General features: G+C 40.7%; 1 protein-coding gene across 19 annotated transcripts; it reads right to left on the bottom strand.

The window, feature by feature from the left end:
- Nucleotides 1-1,121: 1,121 nt before the first annotated feature.
- Nucleotides 1,122-21,341, bottom strand: RMND1 (required for meiotic nuclear division 1 homolog). Of its 19 annotated transcripts, XR_014944005.1 has the most exons (14): nt 21,291-21,341; nt 18,938-19,458; nt 13,716-13,824; nt 11,176-11,251; nt 10,803-10,842; nt 6,996-7,096; nt 6,406-6,460; nt 5,559-5,665; nt 4,602-4,666; nt 3,721-3,797; nt 2,417-2,537; nt 2,047-2,240; nt 1,538-1,654; nt 1,122-1,306 (listed from the first exon to the last, which is right to left on the bottom strand). XR_014944005.1 is itself a non-coding variant. In XM_085541490.1 (13 exons), the coding sequence occupies exons 5-13, from the start codon at nt 11,229-11,231 to the stop codon at nt 1,274-1,276; spliced, it is 717 nt and encodes a 238-aa protein (XP_085397616.1). In that variant the 5' UTR covers nt 11,232-11,251; nt 12,551-12,637; nt 13,716-13,824; nt 18,938-19,458; nt 21,291-21,341; the 3' UTR covers nt 1,122-1,273. The 19 variants fall into 19 exon arrangements, 8 of the variants coding, with proteins under 8 accessions (XP_085397616.1, XP_085397614.1, XP_015713593.2 ...); XR_014943999.1 differs by lacking the exon at nt 6,406-6,460; XR_014943998.1 differs by lacking the exon at nt 6,406-6,460 and having other exon boundaries at nt 4,602-4,693.
- Nucleotides 21,342-21,444: the final 103 nt, after the last annotated feature.

Below are 21,444 nucleotides of genomic sequence, written 5' to 3' on the forward strand. Positions count from 1 at the left end.
TGTGCAGACAGAAACTGATGTAAAGTTGCAAAACTAACCATGCTTCTGTTTTTGTGTGTTTGATTTGCTAACTCAAGCACCATCTTAAGGCAGAACACCTGTGATATTCAAACCTAGATGTTTCACACCTTTAAAGACCATCTTGGAGTCCTCAAATGCCTTTGTTAAGAGTCACTTGTGTAGATGGATGCATTTGGCCTGCAGGGTTACATTTCAGCAGCTTAAGCTGAAATACTAAAACTATTTAGTGTGTGAGATGAATGGGAACATATTGTTGCAGGCTCAGGTGTTATATTTCAATGGGGGATGAGGGAGAAGCCTATTTTGCGTTAAAAAAAGAAGTTAAGTTTGCAAGAATAATAACAGTTAAATTTTAACTTAATTCTCTGTTACAGTAGTTATGTAGGAAAAACCAAGCACCATTTAGTGGATTTAATGTACTATTTCTCTAAACCTATGTAAGAGATGAGTGCTGAGGAGCTGTTGTGCAGTTAATAGTAAGCTTCTGTCACCAAGCTGTTCTGCTGACTGATTCACTTGTGTGAATGGGGCTGACAGCTCAGACCTTCTCAGCAGCTCACAGAACTGGTAGTTGAGCTATTTCCAGAACCAAGATCTCCAGGTATTACCTGTTTTGATTCTCTGAGGAAAAGAGCCTCTACTGTTAAAGAGGAGTTGGTGCTTCTTACAATGGACAGATTTGTAGCCAGCTGTTTTTCCTGGCTCTGCCCAATTCTATTCTCATTAGAACAAACAGCAGCGTTGTAAGAAGCTTATTTCTTGAAAACGAGTCTTCTTCAGGACAGTGTCACTTCTATCCAAGAAGGAGCTGTGGAAGACTGGGGAACCATCAGAAATGCAGGAAGTAAGTAGCCACATAATCAGCATCTCTTTAACTGTCAAGGGGACAAGGCACAAGAGTCTGTCAGCAAATTAACAAGGTCAGCCCAGAAGGGGTCCATCCTTCTGTCTCTGCGCATTAAGGAGGAATACTAGTGCTCTGTATCCAGCCTAATGGCTGGCAGGACTCCCCTACAACTGTATTGTTTGTACCTCAGCTTTATACACTGGCACGTCCATAGGTTAAGACTTCTTTAATATCACTGTTACAGCAGCTGGTATAACATCCATAATTTCTTTATTTGAGTAGAGTATGTACATATTTATCAAGAGAGACAATTCCACTATTTTCCAGAAGCATGTAAGACAGGAATTTTCTTGGCCTTATGGTCATTATGGTTTTGTCAGTTTCCTTCCAGAGTTTATTCTGATGTCAGAACACTACCCTTGCGAGTTCAAACATAACCTGTGAAATAGCAAACACACCATTAAATCAATGGACAATTCGTATCAATCTTTAAAACAGCTTAGACTGTAAGCCAGAAAAGAACTACAGGTACAACTCAAAAGCTACTTGCAAAGAACTGAAGACTAATCCCATTGCACATTACATGAATAAGCAAATTGTGGTATATAAATTGCACTTATTATTACATTCTTCAATGTGATAGCAGGGAAAAAACCCAGCACAACCAACCTCTATGGTGATGAGTATGACTATCATCCACTCGAGGCGCAGAGCATGCTTTTCATTCAGGTGGTTTCGCATTAGGTCTGTCAGCTCCATGCAGTGCTGCAGCTTTTCATTCATTACCTGCAACAGATTTCAAACACAGGGCAAAGCTGGGTTCTACATGTTGTATGAGATCACTAAAGAGACAATCCATAAAGGGGCTCACTGCAGAAAGCTGTTAATATTTCTGCAGAAGTGCAGAATACAAAGTCTTGTAAGGTAGCATGCATTAAGCAACGGGAGTTCTGATACAACTCTTATTTCAACAGAGTCGTAAAAGAACAAACTTAGATATGCATGTGCAGGTATTAAACAGCTACTGGGTGACATTTAGTCACAAAACGATGCAAGCAAATGACATGCAGCTTATGGGAATGCCTCAGAAGTAACTAAATAAGTATGTAAGTAAGTATGTTATCTCATGCTTATTCTAGTAGAGCAGTTAGCATAACATAGCCCTGCAATGAACTGACCTGGATGCTCATGTCATCAATAAGACGACTGCTTCACATCACTGTTTTTTTTTTTTAAACTTGTTTTCTTGCACACATTTCAGAAAAAGAATTAAAGCTCCTCTTCTTACAACTATTTAAAGCCTATGTTAGTGGCTCAGGAAGTGCATAATCCATTTAAGTCTAGGTGGTTGAGGCAGGGTTGTTAACCTAAACTGGGTGAAAGATGTGAGTGGGTTATAAACACAGAAAGGGGGATGGTGTACAGGAGCCTATTGATCTCTGACTTTGATAAAATAAAAACAGACATTCATGGAGTAGCCTGTAGCCCAGCTGAGGCAATGACAGCTGAGTGGAGTAAGGAAAACGGTTCCAACAGTCAGACACCTACCTTAACTCTGCGATTAATATTGAGAAATTGGCATGTTTTGTCGTAAAGCTCTTCCAGTTTTTCTCTGTCCCAGTAGAAGTCAGGTGTTATTAGCAGGTCTGAACTCAGATTTATGCGGTGTCTAAAAAGAATGGTTACTGCGGTAGTTTAAAGTTCCTTTTGGTGCATATAGGAATAAATATTTACACAGCAATTAAAAATTACAAAGTTTTTCTTGTTAAGTAAAATATGAGAACCTCATTCATAATAAGAATGCACATGTAGTCACTGTTTAAAACTGGGAACATCTGAAACTTTACCAAGAACACTGCACACCTTATGCATTATTTGCTTTTGCCTTATGGCAACATTACCTCCTTAACTTGTCACTTTCCTTGACTTCTCCTATCTGTACAGAGGTAATTCACTCTGCTAGCAGCTCACTTGAAGCTGACCAAATATGTGAATTAAAGTTACAGGGGAGGTCCCTAACAGCTCGTTTCTAATTGAAAGTTACTAAGTATGACTGACAGAGCTCATTGGGGATGGGTGCACAGTACAGAACCAGGCTACTGTCTCAACATTATAAAGGCTAGGAGATAAAAGTCTTCTGCCTCTCAACCTACTGCTCACGTATATCTTTGAGCTTTTGATCACTGTAGCTCATTTATTGAAAGGTCTTCCAATATGGGTATAAAACTCAGTGCTTAAGATAGGAGCCATATTTTCATCTACCTCTTTCTTCACTGATTTTGCAAGGTTTCTGTTTTAAATAAAAAAAAAAATGTCTGTAATATTAGCAACTTTTCACTTGAGAGAGAGAAAACATAATCCCTGCAATGTAGCATTTGTTTCTAGTGAGTCTAGGGAAAGAACAGAACTTGCAGATGATGTCAAGTCACTGAAAAGCTTTTCTAACTTTGAGCCACAGCTCACAATTCTGCCAATCCTTGTGCTTCCTCCTGGTATCCTTTTGCATACTGTAGTATGTACTGTAACGGCATTCCTGAACCCAGAGAAGGAAAAGGGTGTGGAATTAGTCCATTTACAAAATGCTGCTTAACATCTGTCTACAGTTGAGGTACTACAAGTGGGTGAGTTGAGGTACTGAGTGGTGAGCCAGCTGGAAACAGTCCTGTGACCACCACAACAGCACACAATGCCTTGAGCCAGAAGGTGGCTGAGGGGATCCCCCCACTATTATACTGTGTTTAGGCCACACTGAACTACTCCAAAGCTTGTAGTGTAGTCTGGTCTTTGTATCAGGCACAACTTGATTTTTAATTTTTGTACGATAATATCTTCAGAGTAACAAAAAATGTTACCTTAACGCAAAAAGTTCTCCGATTTTCTGCATGACATCTGCGTGAGACAGTTTTACCTTCCTTCTTGATTTTAGTATCTGCAAAGTAACAAGTTTTACCTGTCTGATCAAATAGCATTTACTGGTGGTTAAGAAGTCTGAAGCTGTATAGCCTGAAGTATATACGAGTTAAAATCTAAACACATATCAGATTTAATAACACTTAAGTTTGGTTTCCATAGTGCCTTGCTTATCTGGCTTGATACGAGTATTGTTGTTGAGCTGTTCACCTAGGTAAGAATCCTGGAACACTTTCTGCAAGCCATTTGTTCTCTCTCAATTCTAGTGCTATTTTTAAAGCATGACAGTGTTCTTTTTACCTTGCTGCTGTTCAGCTTTTCTACAAATTTCTTCCTCACTTCAAACAATGTATTACTATATATTCATTAAAAATAAATGAAGATTTATCTTTTGAACGCTATGAATCTTGTTTTAATTACACCTCATGAGAAGGTGTTGTGTAAGTGTAACACTCACGAACTCTTAATTATATTGAAGTTACAGCACACCACTTTGAGGCCAAGCTTTGCCATGTCATGCTATGTTTGGTCAGGCTTTTAAATGCTGCTTGTCAGCGTGTATCGACAGCATATGACAGCGGCTCAAAATGGGAAAAATTATTCCAATGCAGTTTTCCACACACTGTGCCCCAACCCTTTACAGACTGCCAGTTTCTTGTCCCAGCCCATTAAAGATGTTCTGAGCTTTCTATCGTGATGGATTTACAATCAAATGTGTTAAGTATCCAGTTGCTTTTTTCTATATCCTCGTCTGTATCTAGACTGATCCAGATTTTACAAAGCACAGGAGAAAATGAGGAGAAAGGTATAAATAAGACCTCACCTCAGGAATTGACTGGATAGATTCCACAAAGTTATCCAGTAACGATTCCCAGATAGCCAGTTTTACTGCAACAGAGGTGACAAAGCAGAATGCTGTGAGGGGCTGGTATGTATGCTTTCAAGTAATCAATCTACATCTGCCAAAATACAGCAAAACACACTGACACAAACATAACTGTCTTGATCAAGTAGAGTATCACTTCTAAAATACGCATTCTATTTCTTTATGTCTTCTGTTTAAAGTTATGTTCCCCCATATAGTATATGAATTTTGTAATTTACTCTAAAAAGCAGTAGTGGTTTTCCTTTAAAGTCTTCTTGAGGACAGCCCTACTGCTGCTAGTTTCTGTTCCCACTTACTACCTCATTCTAGGTCTGAAGAAACAGAGATTATTTCCTAGGGCAGAAGCATCAGTGTTGACCCTGACTTCTCATTGCCTCCTGACATAAGTACCACCATGGCACACAGCCATTGCTAACAATCCTGGAAAACACGGTCTGAGACTCCAGTCCACACACTTGATGCTGCTAGACTTCCCAAGCTGAAAATCTGTTTTACAACTCTGTCTGGCTTAGCTGATATTGAGTTTTTTTTTCTGTTAAGGATGTCATGATTAATTCAGATTACTGAAAGCTTTTTAATACTGGGCTACACTCTTGACTGTCCTAGAATAACCTCAAATGTGGGCAAAGGGATGCTTAGTAGTTCTGTCTTTTACAAAGTATTTCCTTAAGGAGTTTTGTTCATCTTTAAGATTTACACTGCAAAAAGGAATTCAAATTTAAGGAAGACAAAGTAAAAATGAATCCTCCCACTGATGCACAATCAATCTTTATGCAGCTTACCAAAACCAGACACTTGAGTCTTCTCCAGCCTTTCAATATACAAGTCCCATTCACAATGATATTTCACTAAATCTGTAGAATGAGTTGATAGTACACAACAGCATTAACTTACCAGAAAGACACATGGCATTTGAAAAGGCAAATTTCTGCAGAATGACTTCATCAGCATCCAGCTCAGAATTTAACAAGATTTCTCCCTTATGAAGCTTTGATTGTCCTCTGTAAGAACAAGATTGAAGCATCTTCATCAACTAAGCCAAACAGCAAAGGAACATTTAAAGAATTAAACATTAAAGATCAATGCAAGAAAGACTGGCTGTTTTATATAAGGATAATGATCTATCTACACAGCTGTCACCCTCACTGTTGCATTTTACTCATGTTCAATACAAAAATAACCAAAACAGATAACTGAAAATGTATGGGAACTGTTGGATCACGGCTTGAACCTCGGATTGACCACCTGAGGTGAGCAATGAGTCAGCTGTGGGAGCACAGGTGAAGGCAATTCAGCTGTGTGACTGGAAGGGGTGGAGCCTGGCTGCACCTCTCCTAGACTCCAATTAAGGGCTGACTGTCATTGGAGAAGGATCTTTCTCTGGAGATCACTCCTCTTGAAGTTTTTCTTGCGAGCTTACACAGGTGAGCATTTTCCATTTGTTTCTAATTATCCCTTTCCAGAGTGATAACTCTAACTTTATGATCTGTGGATAGCAGTCTGTCAATGCCTTTCTTTATATTTGTTAACTATTCACTGAAGATAAGTTCCTCAGTCTTAAGACTATGTCAGGAATCACAAATTCCATAACCGGATAGTCCATGCTGTTTCAAATGGCCATAAAACAAACAAAACAAAAAACCAACCCAAAAAAAAAAAACCCAAAAAACAAAAAAACAACCAAAAAACAAAAAACCATGGTTGTCTTCTTAACTACCTTAAATGAACTCAAGCTCATTACCTCAGCTTATGGCATTGCTGTCTCCCGAGTACAGTTATTTGGTGCTGTTGGAAAACTGCAGATAAATGACATCAACAACACTGATAAGTCCACAGAGGTCATTTGCTTTCCATGATGAAAAAAGTAGCTAAAAAGACAACATGTGTGCCAGGCTTATCTGTCTGTATCACTCAAGCTATTTCCTTCCTAGGAAGTGAAGTAGGTGCAGAACACAACTCTGTATTTCAACCTAGAGTTTATCCAGAGAAATTCTGTGTCTCCTTTAAAATCCAAGTTGTCACAATAATGGATATTTATTTTCCCTGTGAGACACTTCTGTTCTCTTTGGGACACTTGAAGAACATGTTCAGTTGCGTGGATGCAGAGCTTCATAATTTATAGCCTGATGTATAACCAAATCATAAAGGTTGTTAATTGAAAGTTTAGCAGTTTAGCAGAACTTTTGAGTTTACGTTTACTGTTCTCTCCTCATTTTACTCATTTGAAAAAGAAAGAAATTGAAAAGAGTATTTTTACTAGTTGCTTTCACTTGAATTTGTTTTATTAGTCTGTAAGCTATTAAATAAACACAAGCACTTGGAAATACTTACTCTCCTATTCTATAGTTTATCTCTTCATTTTCCCAGTGAACTAGTGCAACTTCATATGGCTGAATTTCATGCTGTTCCAGCACTCGCAATATATTCTTCATCTAGGAAAAAGACAACACACATACAGTAGTTACTACTGTAATACATTATCACTCTGTGAAGAGCTAGCATATAATACATGGATGGAGGCACCTTTCCTGCTTATTAGCGTTATTCACATAAAAACAAGTAGGTGTGCAGTAACTTTTTTGTATTTGAAGGAAGCAATTATTGCCACAGTTTATTTTGGAAGTTATGTGGAAGAATTTTGTGTCTGTGAACAACTGCAGTGGATCTGTGAGAATGTAATTCAATGCCTGCATTTCTAAAGCAAGGTAAGGACTAACCATGGCAGCAGTAGAGTCTTCAACGAAGAAGTATAACAGTGAGCTGCACAAGACTTTGGCAGATGTCTGAGTGTGGGAAGAATCTTCAGGAGAAACACATCAGGTGGCCATTTCTTTCAAAGTTACTAATTGGCTACAATCAATAGTTTGTTTCAGTGACCTATTACATATTCCCCAAAAAAACTGCTTTTTTTTTTTTTTAAATTAAATATATATATGTTTGGGAACTGCTGATCATGGCCTAAACCACTGATAGACCACCTGAGGCAAGCAATGAGTTAGCCCTGGGAGCACAGGTGAAGTCAATTCAACTGTATGACTGGAAGGGGTGGAGCCTGGCTGCACCTCTCCAAGAACTCATTTAAGGGCTGACTGCTACGGGGGAAGAATTCTCTTTCTGGAGATTGCTCCCTTTGGAGTTTTTTCCTGTGAGCCTAGGATACAGGTGAGCATTTTCATTTATTTTTGATTATCTCTTTCTCCTGTGATAATTCTAGCTGTATGATCTGTAGATACCAGACTAATCATACTACTCTGTATATTTGTTGATTGTACAATATATATCTATTTTCCTTTTTCATTTTTTTGCAAGTTAGGCCGACCAGTGAGTTACACTACTTACTGGGGCAGCTATGCAATGCAAGTCCTGCTAAAGCAATGCCAGAATTACCTGTTGATCCATAATGCAGTACTCCAGATTTAAAGGGTGTATTTACTTGTATCTTGATAGCCTTGTTGGTGTTGTGGAGTCATCATTAATATAGTTATAGTTATACTGTTAACAAAGAGTCTTTTCCAAAACTATTTTCAGCTCAGAGTAAGAGTTAACAAAGGTTTACAGACCATAACCAGCTGTGTGAAATTACTGTGCCCTGTAGTATGCATACTTCCAAAGCTCTGTCATTCATCTGGTGTAAGGTGGAATGATACAAAGATGGTAACAGATATTCAAAAGTTTATTTATAGGGGAAAAACTCACTGATATGGATGCCTTTGCTGAGAAATGCTGAGGCAATCTCCAAGTGATGCTGCCTTAGTGGTGGTCAGCCCTTAAATGAAGTCTAGGAGAGGTGGAGTCAAGCTCCATCCCTTCCAGGAGCACAGCTGAATTACTCTCACCTGTGCTCCCACAGCTGACCCTATACTTGCCTCAGCTGATTAATCAGAGGTTCAGGCTGCGATTACCAATTTCCCATACAATCTAGTTAACAAGAAATGATGTTTCAGTGGCAGCTTTCTTTCGAAGTGATACAAAAGCTTCCAGTAGACATGAGTATATTCCTGGCCCAGCCTAATTTTACAGAAGGAACTACCTATCACACAGTACATCTAATGAGATCTTTTGGATTCATTAAGTGCCAGCTCTTGCAATTAGAGGTGATTGCATCACAGAATCACTTTCTAACAAAACTGATGCACTCCACCTTGAAGCTAGTTTATTTGCCCTCACTACTTTGTATGGAATTGCTAAGTCATGGCCTAAACCAATGACTAGGCACCTGGTGAAGGGACACAGCCAGCCCTGGGAGCACGGGTAGAACCAGGTTCCACCCCTCCCTATGTCTCATTTAAGGGCTGTTTGCCAACAAGGAAGGATCTCTACCTGGAGATCCCCTTCTTTGGAGTATTTGGTGAGCCCTAATCCTTAGGACAGGTAAAGTGAATGTTATTTTCTTTAACTGGATTGTGACTATCGCCCTTTTTTGGATAATTTAGAACTAGTTATCTGTTATTATCTTTCCCTACACTGGGGAAGTTATTGCACAACCTTGTTGCTGAGCTCTCTGAAAAAAGTATTTTACAATTTCAAATCCCAGTTATAATCAGCTTGTAGTTATTGCTACTTCTGTTAAGTGTCTATTAGCTTAAAATAGCTTTTATTCTCCTAGTATTCATTCTGGAGTACTTTGAAAGAGCAATTTTGTCCATTCACAGCAAGTCCCTACACACCATTTTACTGAATTACTTTCAGTTTCTGTTCATGGGGCCTCTTTTTTCCCCTTGTTTCAGCTCGTTAAAATTCAAGCATAAAAAATACTGCCCTGTATTTGAGCAAGTTCTTTGAAAACCGACACTTTGACTATGACTTCAAAACACAGATAAAGGCAGTTTTCCTCTTTCATAAATAAAACTAACAAAAACGTTGACCGAAGTTACTCCTGACAGGAAGAATTTATCGAGTTTTCCATGGTACTTAAGCATGTAAGAACATACATGAAAATTAAACTTTTTCAGAGGACAGAGGTGCCGAATTCATAAAAATCAACAGGGGTCAGTCAGGTAGCCTTCAGAAACACCTGTGAGTCAGCAGCAGAGTTATTGCCATAGCAGCCTGCAAGGTTTGAAGGGACAGCTGATGTCTCTGTAGGCTGGCTGAGGTAACCCTCCAAAATAGACAGAAAATCAGGAGCATTTCAGGTCTGATACAGGAAAAGCAAACCTGAATGCAGAAGTAGTTCACATCTGGAAGCAACTACTGTGTTTTCATTTACATTAGCAAAAAATCTGTCTGTGGACTGCCCATCTTAGTATCATCTGGTTAACACACCAATTAGTTTTGCATACCCTGCCTACGGAGAAGATTGATGCCTTTATTTATCTAGAGCTCAAATTTATTTAACCACAGTAGAAAAAGTATTTTTAAATAACTAGAAATATATTCATGAAAATACATATGCCTGCAGCATACCCCTCTTGGTGGGCAGATAATATTATCATAAAGGATACATTATTTCAATATTGCTATTTTTTTTTTTTTAAACAATTATACCAACCAATAAAAACCTTCCTTTAGGGAAAACTGATCACTGGTTTAAATACATACATATATATATATATATATATATATATATATAGTGTGTATGTATGTGTGTATATATATGTATATACATATATACACATTAAAAAAAAAACAACTGTTTCCAAGTTTTGACCCTTACAAGTCATCCAAGTGTAAGTTTTGACTTAAATGGCTCTAAAGTGATCTTCTACTGCTCATTTATTTTTTTCCTTTGCATTCATTTCTTTAAAATAACCATTCATGTGTTGATTTTTCCTGATTTACTTTTTTCAGTATATATTGCTGCAGGGAGAAAAAAAATCTCTGTCAATCTCACAAGATTAAGGTTTCAGGGTTTTTAGACTGAAGAGATCTCACCCCCTTTGTACGTTACTGTGCATCTATTTGCTTATTTTGCGCAGAAAGATGGGCTTAATAGGTCAAATATAGGTGATGTATCAGCAACCCACACTCTTGAGGGCAGCAGCAGGCCAGCAGCCGCACTCCTTAGAGAAGAATCAGTCCTATTCCTTCCTGAAGAGATCCAAGTTCTCAGAAAAAGCCAAAGCACAATGGGCTTTGTGGGACTGACACATCTTCATCTGCTGATGAAGCTTTAACCAACCGTTTTTCTTTACTTACACTTTTCTCATCCACATTCCAAAACACAACAGCCCCTTCCCTGCAAATTCAAGGAAAAACTGAGGTGTAATTACACTATTTTAAATGTACTTTAACGCAATACTCAAATTGTACGGAGGCAATTCTTGACACTGTGATTTAATACTTATGCAGAGAGACTATGCAATTGTTGCTTTTTAACCATACTTTAGTTTAAAAAGTTAGAATGTTTTTTTCCCCGTGTGTAAATATGTTTTTTATTCTGAATCCTTTAGATTGGACAGTTATTCCTTGAGCTTCATGAGGTAGTATGATGCTATGATTTAGCAAGCTGCACTGCTTTTGCAGGACTGCTATTCATAAAATAATGTTTCGGACATAGATTATACCTTACCTGAAGAAAAAAATCATGCCAGGATCATCTTCTTTAGCAGATTTCTCAGTACCCATCACCAAAACATTTGCAGCATCTAATTTGAAATAAACAAACAAACAGAAGTTCAGAATGAAGAATTAAACTTCTAAATGTAATGGCTACGAGCACAATTCCAGTTTAAAGTCACTCCTGTATGTTATTTTTCCGATTAAGAAGCTGTAATATAAAGCTACACAGCTTCTCTGAAATGTCACACTTTAGATAGACTAAGCTATGATGCTGAACGTCATTAGAAAATGTAGTTAATGAAATACAGTTGTGTTAAAGAACAAAAGACTTAAGAAAAAAACTGATGCAGGGCAGAGTAAATAACCAAGAGCAGAAGGCAGAAGTGGACACGTAGCATGGAATAATGGAAGTAAGCCCACAGTTGCAGAGCAATTACCAACATCTCTTTCTCTCTTTTTATTTAGCAAGGGACTAATCTGTGCTCAAATTTTGCTGACTGTGCTTTGATAGAAACCTGAAAAAGCCTGCCCTCAAGACAGCAGAAGTTACACCTGTGTTTTCCTTTGGATGAAAGCATGCTTTAAAAATAAATCTTCTAGTTGCTCTCGTTTGCCACTTGCTTTCGATTTGCATTGAGGAAGTGTCAGAATGCACGAACTATATCTATTCTGCATGAAATTAAACTGTAAAATGAATTTCAGCCACTAATAGGGGTTCATTACATGAGACCAGATTCAAGGTAGTGTATACAGAATGACTCCGGTGTAGATCCTGAGTTCTCAAACCAGTTTTTTCTCCTGCCCCCTACGTATCTGCTTTGCTGTAGTATTTTGCTAATGCAGACACTGTGGAACTGGGGCCAGGCAGATTAAGGTGACAGGAAGAGATGCCTAAATAAGTATAGGCTGAACTTCTGTTGATAACTGAATTGAGACCGTACAGCTGACCTGTATGAACTCTTTAGAGATTTCTTGCACTTGCTATTCCAGTTCAGGAACAACTGATCTGATGAATCACTAGGGCAGGTTCTGGGTGTGAAGCAGGAGTTTACCACAGAACAAATGTCTGTCTGCACTTTCTCATTTGCCTTTTCAAGTATTGCCCTTACTTAATCTTTCTTTATCCTCTCCAGATAAATAAAATATATACAGTGAATGTCTGTTTGGTCCATTATAAGGAGGGCTACAGTATCAACCTCTAAAATATTTTTAAAGTGGTAAAAAAATAATAAAAAAAAAATTTAAAAAAAATAATAGGAAGTACGCTACAAAGCAACAAATCCACACTAATTGGTAATTTAGATTTCTACATGCTAGTATTTTTCAGGTGTATAAGACACAACTTTTGACTGGGTAACTTAGCATTGTTAGATCTACGTACTAACCATCACAAAGCTTGCTGTCACAATCAAGCTTTCATCACTTCCTGAAAGCTTCTGACGAAGTATGTATTGTAAGGAGCCAAAAACACACTGTAAAGAAATGAAAGAATCGGCAAACCCCACACTCCCAGGGTAAAATGCCATCAACGGTAATGTATGCATCACAGCAATTTGGGATAACTCTATCCTGAAGCGCTAAAAAGAGTGTTCTTTCTAATACAGAGGATCTATGAAGGAACATGGAGCCTATACCATGTAATGCCTTCTTTCTGAGAAAGGCAACCATTACCCTGCAATCTTTATAAAGATGCAGTGGAGTACTGTCACAGTTGGTTTCTTAAGAGAGGCAGAGAGACATTTGCTAACCTCTTATGAAATGTCCGTGAATGATATCTTTTGCTTCATATAATCTGGTCATTCACAAACAATAATAAATCTGCTGCCAACATATGAAAATCACAGCTGTTACAGGGCTAGAGGGGCTTTAAGCTATAAAGAGCCCCATTTGTTTTTCTCTTGTAGTGTGCTTCAGCTATTTCCATGCTGTACCTTTCCAAGTCTTCAGAGATACTTTGTATAGATCCGGAACCAATTATTGCTGAAGGGAACCATTCAACAATTACCAGGATATATCTGGCCCGGTATAAAGTATCAACTACATTCTCTTTACCAGAACGAAATAACTATATGTGTATCTTCTACATTTCATGTAGTCAGCAAGATCTCTCTCACGTGCCTCCAACCCTCGGCAGCTTACATTAATAGAAATGTGGGTATGGAAATAAGGTACAACACTTCAAATTGCAAAGACTATTGACAGCTGAGCCACTGTGGTATCACACTGCTAAAAAAACAATTAAAATAAACTTTCAGAAAGTTTTCAGTCAGTGAATTTCTATCGAAGAAGCGTTTCTATCAGGAAGTTTAATTTATGTTTTCTTGAATGCATTCCCGAGACTATCTGATTATTTACAATAATGGTAATTTAATGGTTCATTTTCATTTCACTTAAAGCAAATGGAATTTTAAATAGAGCTGTATTTATCCATTCCAAGGTATTACCAAAATAAAAACTTAAGAAGTTATAAAAATTAAATATCTCACCCATATTTTGTTTCCCAAGATACAGTAATAATAATACCACCTTTAAGATGTTTTAAAAATCTACCTCTGGGCAAACTTGTTATTTCAACATATCCATGGGAAGTCAGGTCATGACACAGATTACCAAGATGATATTCATCTGCTGTTGCAAAGGCTGTGCACTGCATCAGATTCTGTGCCAAAGGAATAAAGATTTGAGTTAGGGAAAGGCTGAAGCAAGATGTACATAAGACACGCTCATGTTTGCCTCAAAGCAATCACAAGGGTGACGTTTTTTCATTTATTCACTCTATTCTACCGTATCACTGTTCTGCTGCCCGCTTGGTGTACAAACACTAATGAGATTAGTTACTCCCTGTTAAGTGGTAAAGCAAACATATCCCTCATTCGTAGACTGAGATCCAACTACATGCCACGACTAAGTCTCATCAACTAATTTCACGACGGGGCCACAGACAGAGTCCTTCTTTCCTGAATGGCAGTGAAATGCTTCAGCAGCACAGCTACACTTGCTCACCCCTTCCACAGCCTGTGACATACTTGGCTGACCAGCAAAATCAAAACTAGGATACACTGAGTACCAGCCTGAAGATGCATGGAGTTAAACTATCCAAGCCTGCTTAGCAAGCATAAGCTCAAGCTGCAAACAATGTGTCCTGAGCTCACCACCCAGGTAACTCCTGGAACCTAAACCATCACAATACTGCAGCACAGCAAGTCACAGACCTTCAGTGCGAGCCCAAATGCTGTACATCACCAGAATTACCCTCCGAGTGAAATCTCACACTGACAATGCGGTCTAGATTGAAGCCACAGTTGAGCAGTATACAACAACCAGAGTTTGTCTCCATGTTGCACAAACACATATAAGTAAAATGCCACATGGAAACAAATAACTGGCACCATGCAAGAAGATGAGGAAGAGTGATACTGACTCACATTAAGAACAACTCGTGCATGGCAGGGGAATCAAACATCTGTGTAAAAGCTTTCCTGATGAATTCAACAAGGCATAATAAACCGCTCTACAAAACCTACTCCCCATTTTCAGTACACTTCTTTGTTCCGATACCTCATATATCCCATAATAATATTTTTCAGTACAATGGAATGGAAGATATCCAGAAAAGCAATGCTTCTCATTGCAGATCAGTCACTTTCCAGCTTTTTGGAACCAATACAAGGGGGGATGTGACTAACAACAAATGCACAGAAGAGCTGTACTCATCTGCAAGTGCTTATACCCACAATATGCTTCAACTTAACATCCAAATGATTTTCTCATGGCACTCATATGCAGTCAAAATGCAACACCTGCAAAGGTGCTCTGCTCCTTAAGGAGGCCCAGAACCAGTAAGCTGGGTCAAGGCCTAAATTGAAACTTGATTTTTTTTTTCTTAATATAAACGTTCTGTTGTCATTCCCAAAGTTTGGTCTGCATCACTTTCTTTCAGTGCCCACTAACAGAGAGCAATTACAGCATCCAGAGAGCAATTCTATGGATGTGTTCCCACAGTTAACCGCTGGTAACAGTGGAACAGAACTGCATTTTCAGTTCCCTTGCTGCAGTACCTTTGAAAAGTTGTGTTCTTACAGTATCATCTCCACAAATCCATACCCAGCATCTAAACTGCCAGTGCAAATTATACATTCTCAGTTCTTCCGGAAAGCTCTGGTTAATACAAGCACACACACATGCTGCCATGAAACCCTTCAGGGAGCACGCTTATCTTCTAGCTACAATATCATCTGAAAACCCTTACCCTGCTCTATACATTCTGCAGTTAAATTAGTTATTGTTCACTTCAAGGTAGATGTGCTGCATGACAGACTGTTTAATTTATGGCTGTGATTTTAGTTTCCACGTGAAGACTTTAATTAGCACCAGAAGTTGGCTGCCAAGAAGATGTGCCTGAAATAGCAGTTTGGACACGTAACTTGGATATGGTTCTTTTTTATTTTATTTTTAAACAATGCACTGTTTCTCCTTTATTAAATATTGTTCACTAAAGGACATTTAGCACGGGTGTAGAGTTTAAGACACCTATAATTTATGCGTCCACGGGCATTTTAGATGCTCAGGCTCCCATGGTAGTTGATGGAGATGTAACACAGAAGTCCACAGTCAGCTCGTCCTAAAATACCTGTGTTAACTGGCTGGTAAACCTTCATCCCACACTGCCTGTCATGTCACCTTCACCTGCAAACCTGCCTAAAATAAAGGCAGTTCTGTCCTGCTGACAGCAACTCCAGCCACTTGCTACCTCTCCTTCCCAGCTGCGCCTGGGTTCACTAAGATTCAGATCAGAGCTCCAAAGCAACCATCAGATCAGCCATTCTAAGTACTCCTTTTCTGTATCATCACCTCCCCAGCAACTGCACAGGAGCTATCATTCTCATAGCTCATCCCTTACATTTTGAGAATACAAACATTTTTAAGTAAGAAAACCAATAAGATGAACTTAAACTTCACATCACCACAGGCATCCATCTTTATCTCAAGGATACCTGCTACTGCATCTTTAATTGATTTTCAAGCTTTGTCTAGGCAACAGCATTAAAAATCAGCTTAAAGGCTTCTCATGTCTTGTGAGACCTTGTGAGACAAGTAACTAACCTGAGCAGTAGTGACACTACACACCAAATGACTAACCAAACCAGTTATCACGTGCGACTAACCCCCCAATCTATCCTGAAAAGCTGGTCTAATGATCATTTATCACTGTTGGAGCTCAGCATTCTATCTGCAGACAGTACCTGAAGATGAATGCTTAGAAGGAGCTTATTCATGGACCATTCTGCAAAAGGAAGTTGCTAATGACCCCATCAAACAGAAAACATCACAGACCTCAGGGTTCACCTAACTGAAAACCTGAGGAGTGAGTCTACAGCATGTCTACAGGGGCAGACTGTGAAGGAAGACAACAGTCAACTCTAAGCTGCATTGGAAACATGGCTTATGTTACTGGAGGGTTCTTGGTTACTTCAAAACATGCAGAGGAAGACAAGATCAGCTTTTTTTTTGTGACACCAGGATTAATAGAAAAATGACAGAATGGTGGAAAGAAAAAAAACACATTAAGGATTCTCCATTTGCTGTACCTAAACAGTCTCATTTTTCAGATAGCTCTTTACACTACATCCTCATTGCAGCCTTTCAATACCTGAAGGGAACTTACACCCAGGAGGGGAGTAAACTCTTCGAAAGGGCTGACAATAGCAGGACACGGGGAAATGGTTTTAAGTTAAAAGAGGGAAGATTTAGGTTGGATGTTAGGGGGAAGTTCTTCACTAGGAGAGTGGTTAGGCCCTGGAACAGGCTGCCCAGGGAGGTTGTGGATGCCCCGTCCTTGGAGGTGTTCAAGACCAGGTTGGACGGGGCCCTGGGCAACCTGATCTAGTAAATGTGTATGTTTGGTGGCCCTGCCAGGCAGGGGGGTTGGAACTACATGATCCTTGAGGTCCCTTCCAACCCGAGTCATTCTGTGATTCTGCTATTACATATCTACAGGGGAGTATTCAAATAGGTTCCAAAAAAAAAAGGAAAGAAAAAAAAGCATTCCAAAAAGCTGCCAGCCTGCCCAGGGTCAGGGTGACAGCCTGGCAGTACCCCTGTAGATGGAGCTGTATGTTAGACAAAAGCACACACTGTTTACTTAGAAATAGGAAATGGTTTGCTAGTTCCTAGTTTACATGACTTCTGGCACACCGTTTTGCAATGCCGGATCTGCCCCAGAAATGAGATTATTTCAGTCTCAGGCAGAACGTTTTCAATGTCTTCAAAATGGAAGAAAGTAAAAATAGCAGTGTGTATTACTTGCAAGCACATAGATGAAACTATAAAACAAAGATGCTGCTGGCATTTCTTACTGCCATTCGAAAACCTCAGGAATCTAAAATAAGTCACCTAAGTTCACCCAACAACCTCTGGATATGTCACAGCATAATCAGAAAGCTTGGAACAGGATGTGGTATGTTAAGACAAAATCCTACATTTTCTTCTTCCAAAGCAACAGGAAAATTCAAGTGGGAAATGAGGTTTCTACAATGGAGCCTTGATGGTACGCTCTATCATACTCCTCTTAGTCGTACAAGATATTAAGCAGGAGCTTATATGTCTGGAAGGTAATCATTAAGACCTCACTTCCCATGCTTGCATTCAGCAGACCATGTAATAGGCAGATTTTGCAATGTGCAAGCTATTTCTGGAAGCACAATACTTGTCTCAGTCTCACCTATAGTACTATTTTGTTAGCAACACTCTGGAACTCAGTTGTTATTATAGCTCGAGGAGAACAATAACATTTCTGACTCCATGATTTTCCTTGGAGGTGTTATACTCAAGTATGCTTACAGTCTGCTTTAGCTAGAATTAGTGGGGCTCTCAAAGACCTATCTCGGGGAGTAACAGCAACAAGTATGCACTGTTCCAGTTACTCATCCTGTATATCTGATTTTATCCATAGGAGTTTGTTGTAGCAGTTAAGCTGTAGACCCAGGAGTCTGGTGATCCAGGTGCTATTTCTACACATGGAATAATGTTGCTCAAGTTACACAGGCTACATCTGCAGCTCAGTTCTTCCACTGATAGCACAGAAATGACCTTCTATTTTTCTGAAATACTGCGAGGCTTTAAATGTTAAGTACAGTGATCCTCATCCACAAAAATACATGCTACAAAAATACATTTTATCGCTTAGAATAGATCTGCTGTAGTGTTAAAGCTATTTCACTATGGTCTGAGATGTTGTGACTGTTTATAAAGAAATAGACACAGTCATACTTGAGAACAGTTTAAACTGAAAGTTTCTGAAACCTAATTCAAATATTTGTAAACTTGGTATTATTTCCTCGCATCTTGATTTCTGTTAGCAATAGAGCCAAGCCTTGAAACTGGATAGAATTGACAAGCAAGAAATGGAAATTTAAGTTACTCTGAAAGGCAAATCTTGCTCCTAAATATTAAATTTGAGAACACTGCCTTAAAGAATTTTTAAAGGATTTCCTGTCTTTCTGTTCTAGAAACCAACTCTCTTCCCTCCCCTTTGTTACACATGGCTGGTAAATCCTGGCTTCATCTCCAGACTATCAGACACACTCGTTTCTACCAAGTTTGCTTCTGTCTGTAGAGTTCCAAATCCTCTGAGGTCATAGTCAGGTAAATAATAAAATCCTCTTCATCAAATAAATATGCTAATTTCATTAAAATGTTAATCCAAACCCAAATCTAAATTAAATTAATAAAGTTCCCTCTACATGATATAGAATGTAAATTCTGTTCTTTACCTCCATGTCTGACAGTAGTGGCTGGTTAGCTCTGGAGGGTTGCTTGGTCCTCGGTGCCTTTGGTGGCCTTTTAACTGGCTGGGTACTTGACTTTGGAATAATTTTACTACTTGATACAATTGAGTAAAATCTTGACGATATGTTCCCGAGCTTTTTAATATATTCCACACTGAGCTTGTAGTTTTCCACTGCTGCCAAGCCAAAACGTTTCCAAGGTGGGATAAACACCTCCCCACCCTGATAATAAACGCTTTTCCCCACAGCAGATACATTTCCTTGGATCATTTGCCAATTCTTGACTCGCACACAGGGACTTGTCAAAGAAGGGGAAGCAGTCTTTGGAGCATACGAGTTCCCAATCTTCTTAGCTGTACTATGATCCGTTCTGTCAACATCTTTATCCAGCTTTAGAAGACGATGTCCAGTTTTATTAAATCTTTGGCATCGGCATATAGTAGTTAAAGAGTGAAAAGATGTAGTCTGAAGGCGCAGGAGTTTCAGTCTCATTGCTTCCCTCTGAACTGTATTTAAAACAAATAAAATCCTCTATCAGACCTTTGGAAAGAAATATTATTTTTCCCTTAGTTAAAAGGTGAACCATATTATTTCTGTGTGTGTTAGTACTCCCAAACATACAGTGATGGGTCTGAACAGCTTTTTCCCAATGCTATGGCACTACTCTTAAGATCAAAGCACATTAATGGCAACCTGATCTAGTAATTGTGGAAGTTTGGTGGCCCTGCCAGGCAGGGGGGTTGGAACTTCATGATCCTTGAGGTCCCTTCCAACCCAGGTCATTCTGTGATTCTGTGAATGAACTGTGTGCTTGCAATACACGGTGGGAGAAGCAGAACAGGCTGCTGCATCAACAGGTAACCAGGTGCCTTTTCCATTTGCTGCTCACTCTGCACAGTGGTCTGTGCTCCCAGTAACTCCACTGATACAACTACTCATAAGCGAGCACTCAGCTTAAAGAGGGTTTATGCTGCTGTGTGAGATCCTCATGCACTATAGAAGCAACCACCACCACCATATTACTGTGTGCTACACTGAAATACCACTTACAAAATACACATAGTGACCACCATCAGGTGAAGGTGCTGCATTGCTAATAGCCAAGAGGTGGCTGGATGTGGCTCTGGGCAGCCTGGTTTAGTGGCTGGTGACCCTGCACATTGCAGGGGGGTTGAAACTACATGATCAATGTGGTCCTTTACAACAAATCAGGTTACAGTGCTGACCCCATGGTTAGATAACAGCGCAGTACAGACTGTAAGGCCTGCAGGCAGGTCTACCTGCACTGACAGGAACGTGCACCGTTATTCCAATAGCCCAGAACAAAAAAAACGGATTCCTGGATGTATTTGTGCTTCAGTGTATGTGGTAATGAAATCAGAAAGCAGGCTTAGCACCTCAGTGGGTGTGCGACACTTGCTGCAGTGCCAAGTCCCTGCCCCCACCTGCTGTCGTTAACCAGGAACACTTCTCCAGTGGCACAGAATTGTGATTTAACTTAATGGAGGAGAGACACACTAATACTGTCGGAAGCTGTATGTAGCTCTACATAAAGCGGCACAGAACGCATTTAGCGTAAGCAACTGATGTCGGGTGTGATTGTACATGCTTTTCACTTGTAATCCCATCCTGTAAGCGTGTTGCTGGCAGACGTAGTGGAATAAGCGTATTTCCATTTCGAGCTCCATCCAGCGTTCAGTAGCGGTACACAGGCCGTACACAGCCCGCTCGGAGCTGACAGGCCGCGCACAGCCCCGCGCAGCCTCACGGCGCCGCTCGGAGCGGAAGGTGCCGCCCCTCCCCCGCTCCCCGGGGGAACTACCAAGCAGCCAATAGTGACGGGCGCTGTTCCGCCAACGGAGGAAGAACGAAGCGGCCCCCCCTCGTTCCACCACTCCCTTCAGGCGGCAGCCGCGGTTGAGGCGCCGCCCCGCGGTTGAGGGGCACCTCGGCCGCGCCCGCCCTGCCGCCCTATCGCCCTGCCGCCCTATCGCCCTGCCGCCCGGCTACGGCCGCGTTACCCGGCCGTGAGGGGTGAACAGGTCGGAGGGGCCGGCAACGTTCTGACTGCGGCACCGGCAGCCGGGAAGGACAAGGACAAACGCTGCCCCGTTGTACGACTACAGGCGGGGACCTTCCCTCCCGCTCTCGTTGCCCTCTGTGCCTCCGTGGCTCCGATCGGCACCGTTCCCCCCCCGGCCCCTTAAATCCTCCCGTGGCGGCTCTCACGATGCTGCTCGCACCCGGCGCCGCCCGCCTTTCCCCTCCCCCCGCTCCCCGCCCGCCGCCGCGCGGTTGGTGGAGGCGGCTCTCGCGGCGCTGAGCGCTGAGCACTGACCTGGGGGAGGGGTCGCTCCTCTCTCCGCCGCGCTCAGCCGCGGCCCCGCCCACCGCCCGCCGAGCTCCGCCAGGGCTCGCCCGGCCCGCCAGGCCCCGCCCGTCGCCGCGCCGCGCCGGGTGCGGTCGCCGCTTCCAATAACGTCCGGCCGCCG

The sequence above is a fragment of the Coturnix japonica genome, chromosome 3 (genome assembly GCF_054131305.1).
Source record: "Coturnix japonica strain WE chromosome 3, WE-NBRP24, whole genome shotgun sequence".
Classification (NCBI taxonomy): Eukaryota; Metazoa; Chordata; class Aves; order Galliformes; family Phasianidae; genus Coturnix; species Coturnix japonica.